At 38.4% G+C, this 25,715-nt stretch overlaps 1 protein-coding gene across 1 annotated transcript in view; it reads right to left on the bottom strand.

The window, feature by feature from the left end:
• Positions 1-24,169, bottom strand: part of LOC129259596 (popeye domain-containing protein 3-like) — a 28,813-nt gene extending 4,644 nt beyond the window's left edge. Inside the window, exons 1-3 of the mRNA XM_054897869.2 lie at positions 23,682-24,169; positions 4,532-4,640; positions 2,604-2,820 (exon numbers count right to left, since the gene is read on the bottom strand). Of these exons, the coding sequence (XP_054753844.2) occupies positions 2,604-2,820; positions 4,532-4,640; positions 23,682-24,169 (814 nt within the window). The remainder of the gene's footprint in view (positions 1-2,603; positions 2,821-4,531; positions 4,641-23,681) is intronic.
• Between the last annotated feature and the right edge of the window lie 1,546 nt (positions 24,170-25,715).

The following is a 25,715-nucleotide window of genomic DNA, read 5'->3' on the forward strand; positions in this document are numbered from 1 at the left end:
TATGTTCACATGATAGGGTAGTACATCATGACAATTTAGTTTCTCATAAGAATATTGCAATAAGTGCGAATAAAAAAACATGTTTTTTCTCGGAATGGTCCAAAGTGGACCTAACCCCTTATGCAACTAAACTCTTTATATGTGCAACCTTGAGGAAAAGTATATGTGATATATATCACTTGTGAAGCAGTTGTTGTTACAAGCCCACAAATCCATTAAGAACACATGTTTATGTAGCTTGCCTGCTTGGTGGTTGGTACTACCTCATTCATATAGGACCTATGTTCACTTTGACAATTAAAGTGATATTTTGATCTCATTACAACGTGAAATGATTACATAGGAAGCGAAACAGTACTATTCGTCAAAAGATTTAAATAACCTAGCACCGTTTAATAGCACAGAGCTTCTTTTTTTTCTCAACTGCCGAATTTTTTTACTCTTTCTATGTATATTGTCCCTGAGAACGCAGGGGCGTCGATCCATTTTTCAAAATGGGGGGGGGGGGGCAAAATCATGAATCAACATTCCAAAGGCACTCGATCAAGCAAAAAACAAACTCTCACACACACATGCAAATATATATATATATAATATTGAACATTTTGAGTTTGTGATCCTGAACAAGATGCGTAAAAAACTAAATTACTGCGAGCGCGAAGCGCGAGCTGAAAAATTTTGTCACCCCGACCTATGAACTTGACATTCCCTCCATTTTTTGTAATCATGAACAGGATAGGTATATAAATAAACAATTGATGCGAGCTCGAAGCGCGAGCGGAAATAAAATTGAATTAGACCTAAAAATGTATGGGACACTTATTCATGTTTTGTAAACCACGAAAGGGATGGGTAATTTGGTACTTTCCTACTTTAATAATGGGAGCGTGAAAGTGGATAATTCAAGCGCGCTTTAAATATAGAACAAGATGTGTATCTCAATAAACATGCGTGCTCGTGTTTTAGATTTAGCCCTAGAATCTGGGTATTTTTTTATTATGAAAATCAATGCGAGGGCGAGATGCGAGCGGAAAAAAAGTGATGTTCCGATCTAAAGAAGGGTAAATTTAAGCATTATTTCAAGCACTGTAGGTGAATTGTGAAGTCGTTACGGTTAGCATTTAATAAACGGTGCGAGTGCGAAGCCCGAGCTGAATCTTTTAAATCATTATTCTTGACCTAGAATCAGGAAATTTTAAGAACATTTTGTCATGATATAAAAAAATGAATTCCTTCCTATTCCTCTTCCTAAACTTGAAATGAACTTGTCGTTATTCCATTCTGAAAAAGGGACAATGTAATTATTAGGAATTCATGGATATGTTATCTTATTTCTATATCTAATGAGCCTAATGCGAGTGCGAAATTTGTTGATATTAAGACCTGAAAACTGGACACTTTAAGCACTTTTGAAATTATGAATAGGATGCAGTGGTTCATATATTTTTTAACAATGCGAGCGCAAATCGCGAGCCGAAATTTATGATAAAACTGTCGTGAAAAGGGGAATTTTAAACTCAGAGGTTTACATAACTCGCCTGAATCCGCCTATAAAAAGCGTTGCAATTTTCTTGTTTATTCATTGGCAAAAAAAGAAAATGACTATATATTGAAATTACTGCGTAAATTGTTAACAAAAGTTCCAATGAAAGATGGAAACAAATTTTGTACTGTATTTGGTTAATTTGCCAATTTATGTGTAACTTTATAGTTTTATTTTCTTTTTGCACTTAGGAATTCTTTGGGGGCAATACGCTATGCTTGCCCCTAATATTTTCGTTGGTGGGGTGATCCCCCCCCCCCCCCGGATCGACGCCTCTGTGAGAACGCAATACAAACATGACACAGTAATCAAAATAGTCACATGACCATGATGACTTTATTTGGATTTCAGAACCAATTTGCCACTTCACCACGCCTACCGCGTAGAGAGTATATTTTTTTACAACGTCACTCTTTTACAAGTAATCTAATTTGTTAACCTAAGCGTGCAGACATAGAATGATTACAAGATTGTAGTTAGAGTACGCTATTTGCTGTGAATTATTCAATTCCTTCATTCCTATTCAATTTAGCATCGTAACAATCAATTCATTACAACCATCACAGATCTCGACGATTTCGTCACTGAAAGTACTTGGCATTATTGGCTAAAACGATAGAAGACTCATGGATATTGGGATGCAAACAGAGAATCAACCCGCTCGAGAAGGGCAAGGAGTACGGGAGGCCTAAATGGAAAGAACACTATTAAAATAGGGGCTGAATATAGAACTCTCTTTTCGTCCAGTGTGTTTTTATGGAACCATTTACAGTTTTTTACGAAGCAGATTTAAAATACAGTTTACAGTTCTTTGTAGTTCTTTAGAACTTGTTTTCTTCTTCAAAAATCCCTTTAAGGATCTTTGTAAAACCTACGGGATTCTTGGTAGTGTAAAGAACCTCATTAAAAAATGGGTGGTTTTTTTTACTACATCACGAACCCCATAGGCTATAAAGAACCTATAGGAACCAAAAGAAGGTTTCAAACAACGCCCTCCAAAAATGAATAAACTATAATATTTAAAAAATCAAAGGGTATAGTTATAAGGTAATGTTCAAACCATCATTCTCGCTGGCTTCGACGGCTTCCTTGTCAATGCGTGCTGGTGTTATGGGTTGTTCCATGGGCTCGTCGATGCCATAGAGCTTCTTGGTGATGTCCTTCCCGATGGTCGTCTCGAAGACGGATCGAAGGAAGGGCTCGCGGCGGAGGAAGTTCTCAAGCTTACGACGTCGCCACTGGATGTACCGGCAGTCGACGTCTGCCGTGATCGTCACCTGGATGGGAGGAGGAGGATAAGTCTGTGATGAGGAGAAGGATGGTGACGACGGCAGTCAATCAGTTAGGTGGGTATGTAGTGATTCCAGGAATGGAGTAGGGGATTGGAGACCATTAACAGGTGCAGGTCCAGGGTTAAAGAACAATCAAGTTTATGAGGGGGAAATTAGGAATTGAGAGACATTAATTTTGTAAATATCAGTAATTGGGAATTGAGAATGATCAAATGGGGGTAAAGGGGTAAGGGCGGGGACGGGAAAGAGTGCATGGTATATGAGGATAGCGAATTGGGAAGGGGTTAGTGTTAAGAGTGATTTAGCAAATAGGGTAAGGGGTCAAGTGAAGGAGTAGCAATCTCTCCAGTGGGGTGCATGGGTATAGGTGATATAGATTTTAGCATTAAAGGGAGAAGTGAAAGAAATTCTTCGTTGTCGGCGTTAGTTTTTGTGACCAGGAGAGATGTTAATTGAATGTAAAGCTAAATGGTATGGGAGAGATGAGGGGCATTCACGCAAATATCATTTAACGGGTGTAAAGGGAATATATTTTAAAACATTAAGTGTAGTTTGTGCAGTGATGAGATGTCCAAACAACAAGGAGATAATGATGAAAATGTTTTTAAATCATGATGTTACAAAAATGCAGGAAAACACCAAAATCATGAAAGAATGGGAGGGGATCAAAATAAATTTGATTACAGAAAGGAAGGTGAATATTGCAAGCAGAAAATGGCATGAAGAGGAGGGGAAAGAAGAATGGTGTTCAGTTTGGATTCAATATTCTATTCTAACTGGAGATGTTTAGTTTGGATTCTGACTTGTAACAAAATAAATGTGTATGTAACATGATTTTTGCGATTAACATGTTCACCCAAATTTGACACTGGTTACTCCAAAATGTAACTTAGATTCTGTAATAAGTAACTATGTTTTTAATTATATCTGTCAAGAAGTCCTGGTTCGGATTAAGTGTGATTAAACGAAACTTTTAAAGCACAATACAAAAATAAATGCCCAGGCATTAGACTATATAACATACAAATTGCCTTATGAATCCAGATCGCTATAATATAGTGACTGGAAATTGGTCAATGAAATAAAAACTCTATTATTCGGATGTTTCCATGGTTACATTGACATACAAGCCGAAAAGAAATTTTAAAATGGTACTTAGTTCAGGTCGTTTAAAGGTCAAACCAATCATGTCAAGTTTGGGATAGGGGATTATACCTTTTTAAGAGACGCTTGCTTTTCTTTCAATAAAGAGGGAGGCATGGGAGAGGAGAGAGAGGGGGTAGAGGGAGGGGGACTGAGGGTTGAGCTGGGGTACATGAAATTTAAATATTTTTTTGGCCCATTGATCACATTCTTGCAAAAAGAACAATTAAACTTAAACATTCTAGGAAAAAAATCATGAGCTATTCCTATTTTGAATTTCGTCTTATTTTTTGTGTGACAAAATAATAACACCTTCAAAGTGGAAAAAGATTGAGCACCTTCAATTTAGGAAATTTTGATTATGTTTTTTTTTTGTAAAGAAAGCATGTGGAAATCGGCAAATTCGGAACCAATTTCACCAATCAAACTTGCTCCTTTGTGGGTGGTTATGAAAACCTACAGTGTGGGTACGTGTGTTTGAACTATTGAGAGCCAGCCTCTCCCATGCCCCCACCCCTGAAAAAAAAAACATAACTGGGGGTTACTTTCTAACCTGAAATTTACTCTTTGTTCCATCGCTGCTCGCCTCCCATTCAGGGGAATCAAGGAACTGCGTAGGATGGATGTAGTGCAGAAATTGGCCTCCAGCGGAAACAATCATTCTATGGAGTATGAGAGAAAAACAAAAAGAGAAAATACAAATGCTAAAATACCTTTCTAAAAGATATAATGCATGAAACAAACCTGCAATATAATTATGCTAATTAGATGCATATTAAACTGGGGCTGTAATGACGAGTTCGAAAACTTCGAAAATTTTATTTCAGGTGACCCAGAAAGAAATTTAAGTACGACACTGCATAATATTCAAATAAATAATCACAACACGGAAAATACACTTTGGATGCATCGACAAAATCTCTCTTCACAGGAAATACGGTTCTCATAATGACATGAACCTGAATAAGATGGAATGCTGTAGCACTTTTGCAGGAGCGGATGGGATATTAAGATGTTTCCCTTTTTAAAAATAAAACAGTTGACGTATGAGCGATAATTATGGGCCATTAGATAGATAGATAGATAGATGGATAAGATATCTTTATTGAAATATTTACATTACAACAAAAATGTTGAATTGCAAATATTTTATTGCGCTGCCTTGCGAACAAAGTAAAAAGCATGCTGACGATACTCAATAAATATCGGGAAAAAATGCTTAGGTTACACAAAAAAGTAAGCAAGTGACGGTTTGAAGGGGATTGTAGAAGTAGCAGAAATAGAGGAAGAGAGAGAAGGTGAGAGGAAGAGAGAGAAGGTGAGAGAAAGAGATGAGGAGGCCAGACGAGTGTTGCCATGACAATATTTGTAGATTAGAGTCATAGAATGTCATCTTTCATTTCCAAGCTTGCCTGCTCCATGAGTGAACTAACAATAAACAATTCATGAATTATTCTATTCACATAACACGAGTTAGGGTTGGAGCAGGAGTCGGAACAAAATTAATGATTACTTCTTATTCAACCCTTTGATAAAAAAGTGTGTGCCTGGTTATTTTGTGCAATCAAAATGAACAATCCTATTATAAGTACTTTATTTCCTTCAAATTTACAAGAGAAACTCTAATATGGATTCTCGTTCACACACAGTAAACGAAATTGATGGCACCCTAGTCGCCATCATCCACTCAGTGACGTACCTAGAAAACCCCGTATATAGGAGGGAGGGGGGGGGGCAAAATTTGCTCGACGGCTCTAAGCTCAACATAAGATATGACATTCACTCTACCACCTTGAGCGAATAACTTCATGAGAGCACCCCAGCACCCGACAAAGCACATCGCCGGGGCACAACATTTGGCTCGTAAACAATTAAAGCTTAGCAATGATCGTAGAACTTTTTTCTACGATCGATTGTATTTACTATAATTACAATCAATCGTGAAAATCAAGCGTATAATTGGATCGCGAACCTTTGTGTCACGGGCCCCATGCAGGACAGCTCCTCTATTTTGTAAAAAGTAGGCTATATATTTTTATGATTTTCATGGTTCTAATTTGGAGACGTAGATTTATTTCCTTTTCTTGCCCCCCAAAATGTCTCAGTATATTTTTCCTTTAAAATAAGTACGTTTCGACCATACACAAAGTCATCAGACTATCATCTTACGCGGTAAATTTGCAATCTGCTCCAGCGTATAAAATCATGACGTCTTATATTCCCTATAGGTCTGTGAACACACCCAAATACGGCTAATATAATTACGACACATACGAGATTGCAAATCCTGCCGGACACACTCAAAGACTTCCCAAGAGATCCAGACCGGTGTTTTCTTTCTTCAAAATGAAAAATATAATCCCCTTTCACTTAATATTCAATGGCTAATGAGCTTGTCTAGATTCGAAGGTCGATAAAATACTAAAATCCAAAAGAGTCAAATGAGATGAAATATGCATTCACTGGAACGAAGATGTAGGCGTACATTGAATAATGACAATTTGAGAAGGGCTTCAGATTTTGAGATGGAGGGGGAATGATATTTTGAAAAACAATCGCACAGTTGCGTTTCTAGAGGAATTAATACCCAGTTGGGGAAAATGTGATCTGCTGCACCACTTTCAAAACTATGGTTAAATAAAAAAAAATTGATTCTTAATTCCTGTTACTTTTTCCCAATCATGTTTCTCTCTGGAAAAAGAGGCCCGTTTCATATATAGGAAGCACTGAGCGAAATAGAAATATTTTTCGCATAGAGCAGTATGTTGCGGCGCAATTTTATTTTACAAAATAGTAAATTTCACCAAGATCGGATTTTCATTGGGCGCGTCTCCATAACGGTTTGATTAGAAGAAAAAAATGGAACTAGACGAGAAGTAGGAATTAGATTGGAGTAAAGGTGGATCGGATGGAGATTGGAAAATAACGATGGTTGCATGGAGGGCATGAAAAAAATTAGTCTGGCATTATCAAGAGACATGATGAGCTAAATGGGACGAGCTTGAGATTTTCCAGGCCTGTGGAAAATTCTGACTTAACGTCCGCTATAATTCCAACGGGATGGAAATTAAGTCGTGCCCAAAAGGCGTTGAACGTCCATTGATTAAAAATATGTCCCATTGAGACGAAAGATGAGCGCGAATGGGAGCACTGAGCGAAATAGAAATATTTTTCGCATGGAGCAGTATGTTGCGGCGCAATTTCATGTTACAAAATAGTATGTAACAATGATGGCACGTGTGCCAGAGTTGAGTGGGCGTGATAATATTTTAAGCATGGAAGGTCCACATTTCATCACGGTGGCGGACAGATGGGGGCTAGGGGGCTCTCCCCCCCCCCCAAAAAAAAGTTAATAATGTCCAAGAAAAAAAGAAAAGGAAAGAGAGAAGGGTGAAATATGACATTATTTGCTGAATATTGTCAAAATCTATCACATAATTTGATTTTTGTAATAAAATATAAAAATTTTGCTCGCTCGCTTCCCTCGCTCTAAACCTTTTTTTTTTAAATAAATTTTGCTCGATACGCCATATCTGGCCCCCTCAAAATTTTTGGATCATGACGCCACTGGGGACGGGGACATTGTTAACATGTCTTAATTATCAATATCTCACATGGTGTTTAGTAACGGTGTGCATGTGTCTTATTAGAAATGGTATTTTCTCCCCCTTTTAAGAACGAATAGATAAACGTATTTTAGCGTTAACGTGGTGCGGAATTTTACACTTTGTGAAATCATAATTCAGCTGTTTACCGAATGAAAGATACATATCTGTACTAGCCAACTAGGAATGAATAGTGGCCATTTTTGGCGTAATGTTGATAATTACTGATGGGTCGTGATCAAAGTTCTGAGATTGTTTGCCCGTCAATGGGACTTCGGTTCTTTATAAGGTTTACACGATTTTTTTCTCAGGTAGTTTCACTCAAAGCAAGTTATATAGTCGTGGGCAGATATCATGGTTGTGTGTGAGAGTGTCTGTGGGTGTGTAGTATACACAGGGGACCAGGTGCAGAGAGAGTTGGAATTAAACACAACTTCGTAAATCAAACGTAATTTTATTCTTAACCAATCAGAACAACGTATTTAGAATTTCTGCTTGTTATTTCATTTAGGAATAAATACGTAGCCCTGTAATGATGCTGTTTGGGAGGAAGAGGGGAAGGGGGCGGGTATGCACCGTTTGACCTACGATCATCCAGTAGAGTCAGTCCTGATGATGTACTGTAAATGAGATCGATACTGTCCAACAATCTCTCCCTGAAACTCTATGTGATAACCGGAAGAAGAAGATATGGGCACGAGAAAATGATAAGAGTAAAGTGAAACCATACACATGTTACAGGATAATGAGAATACATGTAGCTGAAAACAGTCACGGCATAGACTAGGCCTACAGATGCGAAAAAGGACATCGAGTCGGCCTAAGGATTTCCACTGATGCTACTGATCCCACTACAGGCTTAGCTGTCAGAAAGACTATATCCCAACAGGAAATTGGTCGGCGAATCCCACGCCGTGACTTTTTTTTACTTTGAAAATTAATAAAACGAATAGTCTAGAATGAAGAAATAATAGTAAATTAGAAATTCAAGCACAATTTTGACGCAAACTCAGGTATCTTATGATGATACGAAGTGGTCTCAATCATTAATGAGAAATTCACCAGCGTAAATCTGGTTTGAGTCTAGAGATCATATAGTGTCCTCTTTTCAAACCTCATCCTGAACTAAACACTTAAAATTCTATGTATTTCCAATTATCCTGAATTTATCCAAAGACGAACAATGCTGATTATCTAATATCATTAACTGTTAGGGAGGTCGTCTTAAGATGTGGCTACAATAAATTGGCGCACAAATCATTAGTTTCATTTCCACATTCTGATTTAACGAGCAATCGGAGTATAAAGCAAGCATAAACTTCATGCCTTGATCTACTCAATCTAAGCATGTATTTTTTTTTTCACTGTTTATGGGCTCTATTTATCGTGTTTGAAAAATTCAAGACTCCACAAACCTTGAAAATATGGATAAGTGTAACGTATGATATTCATATTAGATTAAAATTTCCGTAGCTATATAAGAGGCACCAAGTATCGGGGCCTTTTCTAGAAGAGGATGCACTGGTCAGCCATCATTAAGACGAGCAATCAGCTCAAGGATTATAGGAGGTAAATGGAACCCCTTTCCACCACGGGCCAACAAAGCACAATCATCCACACCGTTTTGGGGTCGGATCTACCGGTCATTTTGACCCAGAAAGGGTGTGGAACCAATAACACACACTTTCCGGGTAAATCCACCTCAGAAGGGGCAAGCAATTTCTGACAACAAAACAGTCAAATGTCACCACCATTTCCGGAAGGAAAATCGCAACTATTGGGGGGGGGGGGGGAAATATATATATGCGCAAATGTGAACGCTAGAAAACAAGTCAAACGTCTATTTCATACGTATTTCTTTTTCTTGGCCGTGTCGCCCTTGCCCCATTCTGTTTTGTTTTACCCGCCAGCATTGTTATCCGACACCGCACCTCTACCGAAGAACAAAATGCAATGTCTTAACAGTTTGTTTTCTCCCTAACAATAATATACGCCATCCATCCCCTGATCGTGCTGGTGGCTTTTCTTGTCAATATTCTTCCAGCGGCAAGGACGAATCCGCCCAGATCTTCGGATACTTTGCACCGATCTTGTAAATGGATAGGCATCTTAGGTCTGACCTATGGGGATAAATTCCATATTCCGTGATATGTTGGGATAAAGCGAGAAGTGGGAGGTGCGCATATTACGTTTAACAAGCATCAACATGATCAAGGTCATGTGGGGGAATAGAAAATATGTCTATTGTCGGGTAGACTGATGATGGTGGTAATGTGGTGAAGATGGTAACGGCGATAGCGACGGCGATGATGGCGGTGGTCGTGATGATCGTGATGATGATAATGATGATGGTGGCGGTGGTGGTGATGATGATGATGATGGTGATAATGGTTGTGATGATGATGATGATGATGATGGTGATGATGATGGTGATTATGATGATATTGATGGTGATGGTGGTGATGATGATGGTGATGGTGATGATGATGATGGTGATGATGGTGATGATGATGATAATGGTGATGATGATGATGATGATATTGATGTTGGTGAAGAAGATGGTGGTGGGGATATTAGTCAGATGACGACGACGACGATGACAGTCATAAAGATGGTACATGACGTTAATGAAGATGATGATGTCGATATCGAAGTTGGGAAGATGGTGGGGATATTAATCAGATGACGACGACGACGATGATGATGTTGGTGACAATAAATGATGGTGCATGATGATGATGATTGTGTTGATAAAAGTGAATGCGATGGTGTTAGTGATGGTGATATTCTTCAGCCAGTATTGGTCATATAATAATGATAATAGAGATTATAAACATTGTCGACAAAGACGGCGTGAGTTATGGTTGTACGAAATATGCGTCTACATCCATGTCATTGAAAAATGGCGCGCATCTTACCTTAATCACCATAAATCATTCATACAACATCAATAACAAACCATGTAGCATGCCATAAAAATCATATTCCCCATGTAATACATCTCATACAAGCACGCAACATGTGCAATCATATTACGTAACATTATGACGTGTGCAACGGAGACGTTGACAAATCAATTAACTAACTCCGTGTTGTCGATTTCTTAAACACACTATTATATTGAGAAAATATCAATTACTGATGCTCAATTGTCTTTTCCTTTTATTGCCAACTGATGAATTAATTATTCTACGATTCCTAATCAAATAAAGCTTCTACCTGCACTTAATTATCCTGCCCCGCTCTCAAGTCTAACTTATATTAGATTAAAGAAAATGGACCTCCTAAGATTGTAGGAGTTACGCAAACACATCGACTGGTCCTTAATAAACTGAGCCTGGCTATCGATGGGTTACAAAACAAATGAGCAGAGCTGTGCGTATTTATCATGAGTAATAAAATGTAATTAATGCTGTCTGGTCCCCCGGTCAGCACAATTTAATGCTTCATGGTGGGGTGAAAGGGAATACTACCATAGATGTCAATGGCTAAGGCAAAACTAATAGAGCACTTAGAAGAGGTTGGGATAGGGATGCCCCCCCCCCCCTGCCCCGCCGAGATCGTAGGCGTTTAACGTGTAAGTATATAAGGAAGGGCATGGAAGAGCGACCAAATATTTTATAGCGAATTCCCCCATCACCAATCTTCCTTCGGGTATATTTTTATATACATAATATATGATCATATTATATAAAAATGACAAAAACTGTCTCCGTATTCATCAATGAAATGCCCCCCCCCCACCAGTGAATACACTTTGGTAGGTGCTTTGGTAAATGGAACCGGTGATTTGAAGACAAGGATAATTTGAATTAATTGTGAACTAAGTAAATGCGTCAGAGGGAAGTTGATTTGGCATTTATAAAATCTTGAACGATGCAAATGCTAATTATTTACATTACTGCCACCCCCGCCAAAAATGAAAATAAGTAATAGATAATGAAATAAAATGCCCCCCCCCCCCACCAGTGAATACACTTTGGTAGGTGCTTTGGTAAATGGAACCGGTGATTTGAAGACAAGGATAATTTGAATTAATTGTGAACTAAGTAAATGCGTCAGAGGGAAGTTGATTTGGCATTTATAAAATCTTGAACGATGCAAATGCTAATTATTTACATTACTGCCACCCCCGCCAAAAATGAAAATAAGTAATAGATAATGAAATAAAATGGATGGAAAAAACATGTAGGGGCCGTGGAAACGGAGTTAAGTGGGTGGGGCTTCAGCCCCTCCTACTTTGTAAATATACGTGTATAAAACAAATAAATAATTTGATTGTGATGATATCATGGTTAGCCCCCCCCCCTTCCTCCATCCCTACACACACACCTTCAAAACTAGTCCGCGGCCCCTGCACAAAGCCGATTCACACGTATGGTGATAAAGAAAGTCATCATTGACAGGATCGTTTACTTTCTGGCGGTTTTCACCCTTTATATTTGCACAAGCCACGCGTAATGACTGGGAGAGTATCTCACAAAAGTTTACTCTTTTGATTTGCCGGTCAAAGACAATCTGCATGGTACGCCAAAAGACACGTTCTTGGACGAGCATTTCAGAAACATGAACTTACTCTTTCCACAAACAGGTCATAAATACTTTTAATACATAATCAGATGACGATTACAAAATTCAAAATCAATAGGCCTACATGCCTACCTACAAATGTCTTTTTTGTTTACACATGAGCAGTTGGAGAAAACATAACTGGGTATATATTTTTAACATTACTTCTTATTATACCATTGCTAAAATCACTACTCGTACTAGACTGCTACTACTGTTAATATTACTTCTACTCCTCCTACTAGAACATGTATAACTACTACTACTACTACTACTACTACTACTACTACTACTACTACTACTACTACTACTACTACTACTACTACTACTACTACTACTTCTACTACTACTACTACTACTACTACTCCTACTACTACTACTACTATTACTCATACTACTACTTCTACTACTACTACTACTACTACAACTACTACTACTACTACACCTACTACTACTTCTACTACTAGTACTACTATACTGCTTCTGCTACTATGCTAAAATTACATTTACTGCTGCTGCTACTGGCGCTACTATAGTATAGTAAGGAGAAGTAATATACATTACAAGTCTGCGGAATATAGTAAGTGTTTATAGCAATATGTTTCTATTTCGAATCATAACTACCACTTCAATTACATGACATTCCGCGGGGAGGGTTTTAAGAATATCTAAATGGGGAATAAACGATTTAATGTAAACTTGATGAAGCAGGGACAATTACATGTGAATTTCCATAAGTCTAATTGCAGCGACTCTTACTCAATGCGCTGATGGGAGTGGGTGCGTTGGTATGTATTTTGTCCTGAGGTTTGTGTAAAAGCTGAAATCTTGCGAGCGATCGACAAATCTTCAGAGACATTTGTCTTTTCCCACCAGTTGCCATGGTAACCAAGGAGTAAGATTATTTTTCCGTTTGCTAGTGTTCATTCGGAAACGAACACCTGGATTTGTTTTGTACACAATACTGCGCATTGCGATTTAATACGACCAACAGACAATATTCCGCAATTGCGGTTTTGAAAAAAGCAGAATGTGTGAAAAGAAAATTAGAATGAATAAGTGATTTGCGAAGCAGAACAATATATCATCTGTGTATGATTAATTATTGTTCGTTATTGGCAGATTTAAAAAACTAAAGATGGAAAAGGCGATACTAAGTAGTGTCCTCAGAAAGGGGGGGGGGGTAGTATATAGAACAGGGTGACTGAATATGAGATTGAGTTCAAAGTTGACGAATGACTTGCCCTTCCACTTTGTGTTGGGGGGGGGGGGGGCTCTCACCAGTGGGTCACACTATATTCATGACATTGCACCATCGGAAACTCTTTTTTTCTTATATATCATTATCGTTTGAGAGGGGCGGCTCCAGAGCATTTTGATAGGGGCAAGTTGAGCTAACGATGACGTCACATTTTTTTTCTCAAATGAATTGGAGGGGTATACAGAGTTGGACGGCCGAGACCTCTCTCCTGCGAACTATTATCCCTTCTTCCTTTTCTCACCCTTTTCTTCCTTCATCCGCATTTTATCTATTTCGACTACTTAAAAGAGTAGAGGGGCGCTGCCCCTGCCCCCTCCTGTGGCAGTGCCCCTTTGGTAAGAGAGTAATACACAAATTTTAAATCAATAATCGCACCTGTGTCCAGCTTACCACTGTTTGACAAAGATCTTTAACTAAGGTTAATCTTTAACTATGAAGTGCAATTAACGATTTATTCCAATGCAAAACATATGAAGCAAGTCGCAAAGGAAGAGTGATTTCTGAGATTAAAAGAAAAATGCGAGTTCATGGGGAGGGGGAAAAAGAGGAAATGATTACAACTACTCGTCGCATCGAGCTCATTTTTGAAATTATTCCTCGGAGTAGTTTACAAGATGGATAAACATGCTTGCTATGCTTTTGGATATCAAAAACAGTCTCTGGTCATGAGAGATTGATACGTTCTGCCTATATGCTAAAGGCTTCAAGGTGTTTATAATAAACAGTTTTCCGTTCACTAAAACGCCTGCGATATTCTCTTGGAAAGGGATATCCAGTTTCATCTTCATTCTTCTTTGTCGACGAGAAATTTATGAATATCCTTAATCTTTATTGTAGAAAAAATAATAATTGCACTCCCTCGTGTCTGTAGAACGTCCTGAGGGATACCACATCTGATGATAATCCTCCCATCCCACATGCGATCGAGTAAAAGAAAGAGAGAAAAGGAAAGGGAAAACAAAGATCTAGGCAAAATAACACAATATGTGCGTATTCATTGCCTATCTCGTTCCCTAGCAACGCATCGTCGTTGAAATGTCTTCATGTATATAATACACACACCAATGGTTTTAAATTGAAAAAGTAGATGACGTTTCGTTTTCCTGATTTGTATTGGTTTATATGGCTTCACAGCTCTACTCGCTCTTACAATAAGCCTTAATTTGCTTCATAAATAAAAAAAACATGCACCGATTTACGACCATGATTCTCCTAGAAATTAGTTAAGTTAGCACATATCCAAATTTTATTGTTTCCTGATACTTTGGAATATACTCCAAATTGAAAGATGATATCATTAATCACCATCTGCCAGTGAAATATTGTTGTTCAATTTATTCCATATAGCTGATGATACCAGTTTATGATGTAAAGCGAAGATACATATGTTGGATAAATCGTCCTCGCTCATAAGTATAATGCGATATACCATTCAATCAAATTTATTCTACAGACGGAGAAAATCAATTTCACCAACTGTCAGCGTAGATAAAGAACGACCCCTTCTTGTTGATAGATAAGCAATAAAAGACATCCCCTTGTTTGTAAGTCAAATGCCTGTTTCATTTCCCCCCACGATCTTAATAAAAACGAAGATCATTCAAGACGGATTCGAAATTCACAGAAAACAATTCTGTGAAATAAAACCTGAGTAGGTGAATGTTATCAAGATGTCGGACTCAGGACTGTTTAACCTGGCCACGAATTAACTGAAATTGATGTTTCATTGAATGCAATATCCAAGTGGCTTCGTGGCTTTCAGTATATAAACCCCATCGATGGAATAATAATTCCCTCCCTAATAAGAATTAGTGTATTCTAAAACAAATTAAATTTGGAAATATGCGATATATTATGTATAAACACCGCGCTTGAGAAGAGATTTATTTGACGTCTTTGATCACAGCGCAATCACCCCCAAAGTCCAACGGCACAGTCAGAGTGACACAGGAAATGCTCAGACCTAAGTCACACTACATTAGTCATATTATTGATTTCTTAACTTGGAGTGACGCCATTTTCATGATTATTAACACTAGTCAGAAAAAAACTGATATGATATCAATATATAAAAAGGTGAAAATTCACCACATCCTAGACGATGTGGCGACCAATAATAGATCAAAGTGTTGCCCTTCTGTATAAATCATTCTATTTTCATGAAACCCACAATGACAATGTTAGATATTTATGTAAGTTTATAAGGAAGTGGAAACTGCGTAGTACTATACATGATGGGCGAAGATCATCTACTTATATTGATTTTATAATTAACCAGCGTAACGCAATTCTTCCATATCATTTCATTAATTGCACTAAAGAATTGAAACATTTATGGAATTCATTATAAAGTTTTGTTTTAAGAGTAACTGAAATAACCGTTCATAAGTCCATTGCAGGCAAATTAAACGAGCATACCCGTATACATATCTGGCCGATCAAGGTAATGATGGCTTCTTGTTTTCATCAAACAGAATATTGTTGCTCAGATTTCTTAAAGGACAAGTCCACCCCAAACATTAAGATGCTTTAAATAAAAAGAGAAGGACCCCACAAGCATAGCACTGAAAATTTTGTGAAAATCGGACATAAAATTAGAAAGTTATATATGACATGTTTAAGTTTCGCTTGATTTCACAAAACTGTTATAGGCACTATTTTGGTCGGTACGCAAATGAGGAGACTGATGACATCACCCACTCACTATTTCTTTTGTATTTTAATTATGAAATATTCTCATTTGCTCCTAATAATCATGTGAAACAAGGTTTTCTCCTCACTGAACATGTGAAATTATCATATTTTAACCTGTTATGGTTCAGTAAAGTTGATCCTTATTGTCAAATCTGTAAAATAAAAAAAAAGAAACAGTAAAAACAAAAGAATAGTGATTAAGGGACATCATCGACGCTCTCATTTGCAAATCACTGAGTTGTGCATATAACTGTTTTGATAAAAATAAGCGAAATTTTTAAATGCCATAACTTTTTTTATTTCATATCTGATTTTGAAGAAATTTTCAGCATTATGCTTGTTTGATTTTTCTCTATTGATTCCATTCAACATTTTTCTGGGGTGACCTTGACCTTTAAAGAATCACTGGAACTTCACATCACAAAGCAGGATTGCGAAGGATTATCCAATATATGGAGCATTAATAAACAACGAACCTTACAGAGGGAGAGTGAGATATGTATTATATGGAAAGAGGTGGAGGAGGGGGGAGATGGGGGAACTTGTTTGTTTTATTTCCGTATATAAAATAACAGATACAAAGTACATACAAATAACATGATATGATGAGGTCAATGTTAAGATACAATAATAAAAGGTAAGAAATTAAGTAAATTATACGGCTGGTAGTCCATATTCAGCTGCAATTGGAACGTGGCTAGTGGTAGAGCGTCTGCCTCACGAATGTAAGGTCTTGGGTTCGATCACTAAACGAGTCATACCAAATATTTTTTTTAATGTACCTCGTGCAATCGAGCCAGGTGCTCAGCCATATTAGAATGGAGATGGATGATATTGTTATGCCGCGCCTGCTGGAAGACCGGCTTATGTAAATAAAAGGCATTCTTATTTTTATCAACATCAGGAAGGCGAGATGGCCATAGGCTAATAGAAAAGCGTCGAAAACGGTGTCGAACGAAAGAGATGAAAAATCTGGGAAGAACATATGGACGAGTGCAAAACTGTAGGAATAACAAAGAGTGTGCACAAGGGAGTGGGAAATTTTGATAGAGAGAGATGGAGAGAGAGGAGGAGAGAGGAGGAGAAGAGAAGAGAGGGGGAGAGAGAGGAGGAGAAGAGAAGAGAGGGGGAGAGAGAAAGAGATAGAGGTCTTACATTTCATACGAGGTCCTTGACGCAAAGATAGAACGTCAACAATTTACAAAAGGGTCACTTCCACGATTATTGATCCCTGTGGAACACCATTCGCCTCATTACAGCAGGCTTTATACCAGCGACCTGTCGCCTAAAGGGTGTGCCTACTTGGTGTCTATGCGGAAATCACTTTCCGTCTCTAATATCAATGGCGGGTCCAGGGTTTCCAGAAAGATGGGGGGGGGGGGGGTAGGGGAGGGGCGAGTGCGGTAACAGCAAGGGGGACGCAGTTCCCCAGTTTCAATCATTGGGAGATTTTCAATATCGGTCTCACTAGTTTAAATATTGTTTTTAAAACAGAAGCATACAGGCACCACCTTGTGAAACGTATCAAATAAATTCACCGGGTTTTTTTTTCGCTCTAACCCAATCCCTCCCCCACAGCGAGACACAATCACTACATGCTTTGCTTAATCTCTGCATACTCGAAAAACACAAAAGGCGAAATAAGGTGGAAAAGGGCCATTGAGGGAAAGCGTTTTCAACCATTATCAAAACCGATGTCACTCCATGACAATTGCACAGTGTTAATCGCCCATTCCACACATTTCATTTTTTTTTTTAAAGAGATACCTTCATTCGTCTCCTATGCGAAGTTTAGAGATATCTTCGGCGCAGTCCTACATCCCAGAGCGCCCCCATAGCCTCCACATAATTATACTCCCCAATCTACCCTTCACACAAATAAACGCACACCCTTACTAACACACACACACACACACACTGAATGTTTGAATAGGCCTACATCTTTCCCGTAGTCCTATATGCCATGTGTTATCGCCTGACATGTTTACTTCGCACACGCCGCAGACCTGATTAAGAATGATGACTTTTGACAGATATGATACTCATAAAGGTCGACATGTGATAACTGCATATCTCCCCAGTCCCTTAGATGACCGTTAAAGACAAGCTGCACCACCGTTCATAATTTTTCTCACGTTCCCTTAAATAAATCATGAAGCGAGTACCCTCACTTATTTAGAAAAAATAAACAAAATGAATTTGAATTTCAAATGACGTCACGAGAAGTTACACAAGAAAGTTTAATACACTGCAGAGACATCGAAATGCACAGAAAAAAATTGTAGCGCGCTTGTGTAGTCCTACGTACTTCAATTTATGTCCAGATTGGGGGTTATTGTCTATATAAATAAAAAAAAATCTGCTACCTGATAATGAAATATTATTTATGATATATTAAGTCTTATAGTACTTTAAACAGGAACAACACATTGACATTGAGCTCGTCTCTTTAATCATTAATTTTGGCACTGGTTTGTCATTAAGTCCCTGAGCAACTGTTCGTGTCATATCGCTACCCACTTACTTTGACCTCCCAAAGTGAACCCAAGGAGGGGACAGTGATTAGTAAAGCAAGTGACGGCTGGGGCTGATATCATCTAAATACCGTTGCCGTGACGGGGGAAAATGAGATACCACTTACCAATTTACTAAGGGCAGATTTCAGGAAAAACGTAAGCATATAAAAAAAAACAATTCTGAATGTCGTGACGGTATTGGTTAAACTTGTTATTATTGAAACATGAAAATGAAACATTCTACCTAATGATTTCAATTAGTAACTCTTTAGAATTACGCTGTTTTAACACTCAAGTCCCAACATTATATGATGATGTTACAACCGAAAATTCCATTACCAAGGAGCAAGTTATAGTAGGTTTTTGTTAGCGAGGCAAACATAGCTTCAAATCAAATTTTATCATATTCCGTCCCTCTCGAAGTCTTATACATATTACATGCTGTTATTTATCGAGGCTAGTTGTAATGGAAGTGAATATAGTATTAGGCGTACAATTTTGAAACCCATTTGATATTTTTGAAGCCCATAAAACCAACCATGTATATTTATAAGATTATAAACCCTACACACAATCGGCTTCTAACTCCTTGTAGCCATAGCAACCATTTACAAAGCTTTGTAGGCTGCACGAGCCCAAGTCACCATTTCGCATCTCAAAGGTGTCTTTCTTTGGCGCAATCCAGGGGTGTAAAAGCGTTTCATATCACATCACTTAAGAACATTACTTGCGCATATTTGCCAGTAACATTTATTCGTCAGCGTAAAATATATCTAACTAGAAAACGACTGTATGCAAGGAATTTATTTACGATGGGGGAATTTATGTTTTGGATATCAATGAAACGTCGACATGACGGAGCTATTATAAGCTCCGCTTTCCATTAAAAATCAACAATCTGGTACCGGAGAGGTGTGCAAGTGTTTGATTGTCCATATGAAAGAAGAAGCAAAACAAAACTAGGCTTTTTATAATTCTAGGTGATGTACCTCCGCCCCAATGTTTTTTCACGCCGTCATCATTTGTATATCTTAGTTCATTAGGATAGGATTAGGAAGAAATTAACCACGCAGGTAAAATCACGAATTTTAAACATACACAAATATATACATACACGCAGATTATACCTTTCTTGCAACTTTCCTTTACATGTAATGCTTTTCTTGACTGCGATAATATGCGATTATCTTCGGTAGATATTAACACCTCCAGTAAAAATCAGTTTAACCATGCATGGAAAATCAGATAAAATAATGAAAACCAAATGAACCATATCAGCACTATGCAAACCTCTACATTCTTTATCAAAATCGGTATCTTGGTTGACTTATGAGTACGTCTTGTTTGTGTGTGTGAGGGGGGGGGGGGGGGTGTGCTAACATAAGCAAGTCGAAGAAAGAAATTACCCATAATGTCACAATGATATCTTTCAGAGCCGTACAAGTATAATAATCACTCCCAAGTGCATCACCCCCGGATCAATCATTCCATTACCCTTCTGCTTTGGATTTTTTTGGGGACTGATTTAGAAGAAATCGAGAGTGGTTACGAATAGTGACCAGCGGATGATTGGAATGACTATTTTGAAACCAAAAACATATATTTATATTATTATTTATTCAATATAATTCAAATTATTTAAATTCACCTTTTTTTAGTTTTAAATTCAAATTCATTTTGTTTAAATTGAAATATTGTATTCTGTTTCTCACTATTCAAAACCGCTTTGGATTTGTTTTAAATCCAAAGGTGTGGTAATCTACCGTAGATGTGAACATAGAGCCTGTACCCTGATGAAGTTAACAAAGTCAAATGGCACTATAACCTGACCATCCGAACAGATACATTCAACAATTCCACAAACAAATGAAGACGTGTCACCATTCATGTGGTAGTGGGGATGTGGGGGAAGGGGGGGGGGGCACCCGTCGAGATTACGATCGAGGCATATTACGCCAAATTAAACCGTTGAGAATAGGCCTACATGTAAGTGGGCGTATCCACCACCTATAATCTACACACCTAACTCCGACCCTCTCTCTCCTCTCTGACACCCCTCTCGCCACCCAATTACCAGTATAATCAATTTGGTTTTTTTGTGCAATCTACACTGCAAAAACTCCGGTGTTGATTCAACGCCAGCCCGGAATCTATATATGTCCACACCAGCAAAGTGTTAAACAACACCAGTTTCATTTAGGTGTAACACCAAAAAGGTGTATATACAACACCAATTAATATTAAAACAGCTTCGGTTTGATTCCAAACTGGTACTGTTTCAATACTTCTCTGGTGTGTACATAAATTTATATAGATTTCGGGCTGGTGTTAAATCAACACCGGAGTTTTTGCAGCGTACAGTAGATGTAGACATGCCACTATCCGTGTCGTTGAAGTCTGACAATAGTTGGTAGAAAGAAACGGCTTTATATCGTTAATACGAAGGTCTATCCAGCACCCTTTGACCCAAACCTCTGTATCTCTTTTATCCTTGTCCATTTATGACGACTGAGCTTCGAGATTACATTGTAAATACCTACTCTGTCTCATAGTGATCAATCAAAGGTCACCACACTACATCAGACACATACACGCACACGAGCATCCCCACTATACACACTCACCCTCACACACGCCAAAATGCATTATCTTGCCGTCACTACATTATCAGAAGTCCAGATGAAGGTGCCACCCAAACAACTTTTTAACTTATAACTTTCTATATCTTCATTAGATGTGTACCAATTATGCATAATCATTACAAGACGTACACATAAACAGGGCCATGGGAACGATGTTTTTCAGTGGGGGTGCTGACATGGGCTGAAATCTCCCCTCAAAGGTGATGGGGGGCACAATTAAGTTGTCCATGTTCTTTTATATATACAGACATACAAGGGCACCCCCCCCACACACACTTATATATATATATATATATATATATATATATGACAGTCACTTCTTAGCCTATTCTTATAAAACAACATATGGGTAATTCCATAGGTTGGTGGACATGAGCTCAATGTGTCTTCGTACATAAAGCCCATCTGAACCGTAACGTGAGTAACCACTTTATCTGCACCCCTAGTAAAAACCATGTGTTCTTTATTTTTTTAATTATATACAAATTTGTCTCCCTAATATACTTCTTTGAAATGGATATAATCAACTTTCATAAAAGCCTTGCATGAGGACACTTTCACTTTTCACTTATGTCCACTTTTCATTTTATGCATGTCCAAATCATGTAACATGAGTAACCGACACATTTCAAAGATTTGCCAGGAGCATAATGAAATTTCCCAAGTTTTGTTTTTATACAAAGGATAGTCAGACTGCGTACTATGTTGTGATAAAGAGATGTTTAGTTCCTATCAATAATAATGGAATTACAGCTCCAAGTATGAGTCAAGGTGTCTCCAAATGTAACGTGAGTAACCGTGGAATAGCCCATATATACATCACTGAATAGGGCGAGCGCGAAGCGCAAGCTAAATATTGTGTAAATATCATGTATTTTGTCTTAAAATGTTAACATTTTCAGCAATGTTTGTGATCCTGAACAAGATGCGTATATGTAACAAATAATTACTGCGAGCGCGATCAGCGCGAGCAGATATATTTAATATACGTTCTGGCCTGATCGAAAAGGGACCTGTTATAAGGACTGTTTCCCAGGGCCATTGACATAAAAGACTTTAAGGTATTTTATAACATGCAATGAAAGGCTTGGTTGTTCTTGTATGCCCTTAACACCATGGAAGGCCTAGCAAGGCGTAGGGTTATGATATAAACATGAACTCGGGGAAAAAACGGTGACCGAAGCATGTGTTTGCTGAATGTAAGATACACTGCGATTTCAAACATTTCATGAAACTAGGTGTGTGAGCAGTTACCGACAAGAGCACTTCCGCAAGTCCCAAGGACGCACGTTCATGCACTCTCTTTTTTCAGTAAACGATAGTTAGGAATAGAAATGGTCAGAGGTGTCATAAAATACATCCTGTTTAATACAGTGTAGCAATCATTGTGTCCATTTGACAGTCTTTTGAATGCCCATCCATCAGTGTAAAAGTATCATTAAATTGTCATCAATGACATGTTGGAAATCAATGAAAACTACGCTGAATCCTTGATGTTGATTGGTTGAGATTCAATTTTACCATGGTAACTGACGTTGACCGATTGGAAATAGTGAGACAGCAGATCAATTCAATTGCCAGTTAGCAGCATGGATGGAAAGTCTTGTACCTGGATCAACTTTTTCCACTGATGAAATAATAATAATAATAGGCATTTATATAGCGCCATCTATCGAGAAATAATCTATTCCGAGGCGCATTGTTTATTATTATTACCCCGGCTTTAGCTCGAGCTGCTTTTTAGCGCTCAGTGCATTCAAGGAATTAATCCTGCCGGGTACCCATTCACCTCACCTGGGTTGAGTGCAGCACAATGTGGATACATTTCTTGCTGAAGGAAATTACTCCTGACCATGGCTGGGATTCGAACCCACGACCCTCTGTTTTAAAGTCAGAAGACTAATCCACTGGGCCACAACGCTCCACGAGGGGTTCAACAAGATGCGAAAAACACTTTTTCGATTCCCGCTAACATCATCATGATGTTTCATTAGTCGTCAACGTGTTTGAAAGACTTGATTGTAAGATCCCAGATGCTACGATCTATTTTTACCAGTTTCGCCTTTGCAATCTTAGTGAATACTTCCCATTTTATAGAAATATTAGGGGAAACGTGCATGAGAATGAAATTAAAGATTAATTTAAAGATCCAGGGGTGTTCTATGAAAAGCTAAGTTACATTTGACTTAAAAGATCATTGTAATATCAAATGCAAAAAATGAACCTAGGTTGTATTTATAATAATAAACTATTTCACTATCTACCAAGGAAAGTATAATTTGCGTTCATTTAGCAATGTTGAGAAACAATATGACTTGTCCATTATTCCAGTCGTAGGGTTCTGCATAAATTTATAAACGGCTTAATATTGACAATCCATTCCACACTAAAGAGTCTAAATCAATCTTGGACTCACCTTCCTGTTAGAAGCATGGCTATCTGTCTATCTGTTCTCGATTTGTTCTCCATCGCGTACCGTCCGGTTGCATCTAGCTCATAAATTTCTCCGTCGCAGTCTAAGATCTTTTTAAATTCCTTCTTGGTAATATTGAACGGTTTAAAGTGGGTCTCATACACCTTCTCAATCTCTTCTTCAAAGTTTGTCGGGTACACGAGGTAGATAAGGTACAGAAGGTGAGCTAGGTTGAGCAACAACGATGCCATGTTCCAGCCGAAAGCATCGGGCCAACATAGAACGGCTCCGGACCAGAGTACGTAGCAAATCCCACCAATGACCAAAGCCGATCTGAGCCACAGGGCCTGGGCTATACCAACGTTCGGCGGGACCAGGAACCCATTGAAGATTATGAACGATCCGAGTTGGTAGACCGAGTGCTGCGGCAAGAACATGTCATCGCAACCGGCATCGGGATCTATAACAGGGTCCGACCCGTTGTTCTGCATGTTGGCTACTGCGGTAAGGCGTTAATGTGTTTGGTTCTGGACCGGGTTGCTGAAGGCTGTAGCTTCTGGAAGAGTTTGTCTCATCTATTGAATCCAAATAGGTTGTAGAGGCACATGCTGATAAATCTCGTCGCCAGACTTTCCTCACTTCTCCTTGTTATTCTTCCTGAAAAAGAGTGAAATAATGGTAACATTCATAGTAAGACTTGTCTATCAATCAACACTGGCCTTAGTTGTTAGTTGTTAGCAGTGGCGTAACAGGCGGGGGGGGGGGGGGCAGGGGGGGCAAGTTGCCCCCCCCCCTGGCGGATTTCACCGGGAAAATAAAAGAAAAACGGGAAAAAGAAAAAAAGAGGGGAAAAGAAAGGGAAGGGAAAGGGGAAAAGGAAAGGAGGAAAAGGAAAGGGAAGGGATAAGTGAAAAGAAAACGAACATTTTTTTAACGAAAAGGAAGGAAAGCGGGAAAATGCACGAAAGAAGAACATTTGAGAAAGAACAAATCATTCCGAAATAGGCCTATGTAATTAAAAGATGACAAAATGTCAACTTATAGCGTAAAACGAAAGTACAATGTAATTAGTCAAAAGCTAAATTGGAAAACAAAGAAAAGGGACAAGAAAAACAAAATAATAACACGACCGGGCTGCCGATGATTGAGCGGGAAGAAAGATGGACTGCATACGACATTGTGCTATAACCTTGCTAAATTTTATGCAAATAAGCTACCGGGGCTTTGTCCCAGACCCCACGCAGTAGGGGCTCTTCATTTATAACTTTCAAATGGCTCTACAACGCCCCCCCCCCCGTTCAATCACTGACAAACAAGCGCGGGGGAGGGGGGGGTCTTGGTTCGCACCCAAGAGGAAATAAAAGAAATAATAGGAGACAACGTATCATGAAATGAATGGAAACAATTAAATGTGTTATTTGCTGAAAATAATGGAAAAATATTCACATCATTAGAATTTAATTTCAATAGGCATATTTTTTCCAGCTCGCTTTGCATACTGGCAACTTTTTACAAATTTTTCTCACATTGCTATGTTTTGCTCCCTCAAAATATTTGGTTCATTACGTAACTTGGTTGAATAAATGTGTTGTGTAAAAGCTATATTCTGCATATGCCCGCGATTTGATTAAAATAGCGGCAATCTGTGAGGTTTAAATGGCTTTGATATCAAGAAGTTCCGGGGGCTCCGCCCCGGACCCCAACCGCACAGCACTGCGTATGGAAGGGTTGAGCCATGGCCCCAAAAATAATCTACAAACAAGAACAAAAATCAAAAAGGAGGAAAGATAAGCAAAGGAAAAGTGTAGAATATGATTTCATTTACTAAATATAATGTAAAAAATAGCTCAACATTAAATTGTCATGAAAAGGTGATTTTTTCTCGCTCGCTTCGCTCGCTCGGGACTTATATAAAACAGGTTTTTAGTACATGTGCTATACTGTGCCCCTCAGTTTTTTTTTTACTCTTCCCGCTACTGCCGCAAAGAATCCTGTTCACAGCGGGGTACAGACCACAAAAAGGGAATCTAAAGAGAG

Source organism: Lytechinus pictus, chromosome 4 (assembly GCF_037042905.1).
Source record: "Lytechinus pictus isolate F3 Inbred chromosome 4, Lp3.0, whole genome shotgun sequence".
Taxonomy (NCBI): Eukaryota; Metazoa; Echinodermata; class Echinoidea; order Temnopleuroida; family Toxopneustidae; genus Lytechinus; species Lytechinus pictus.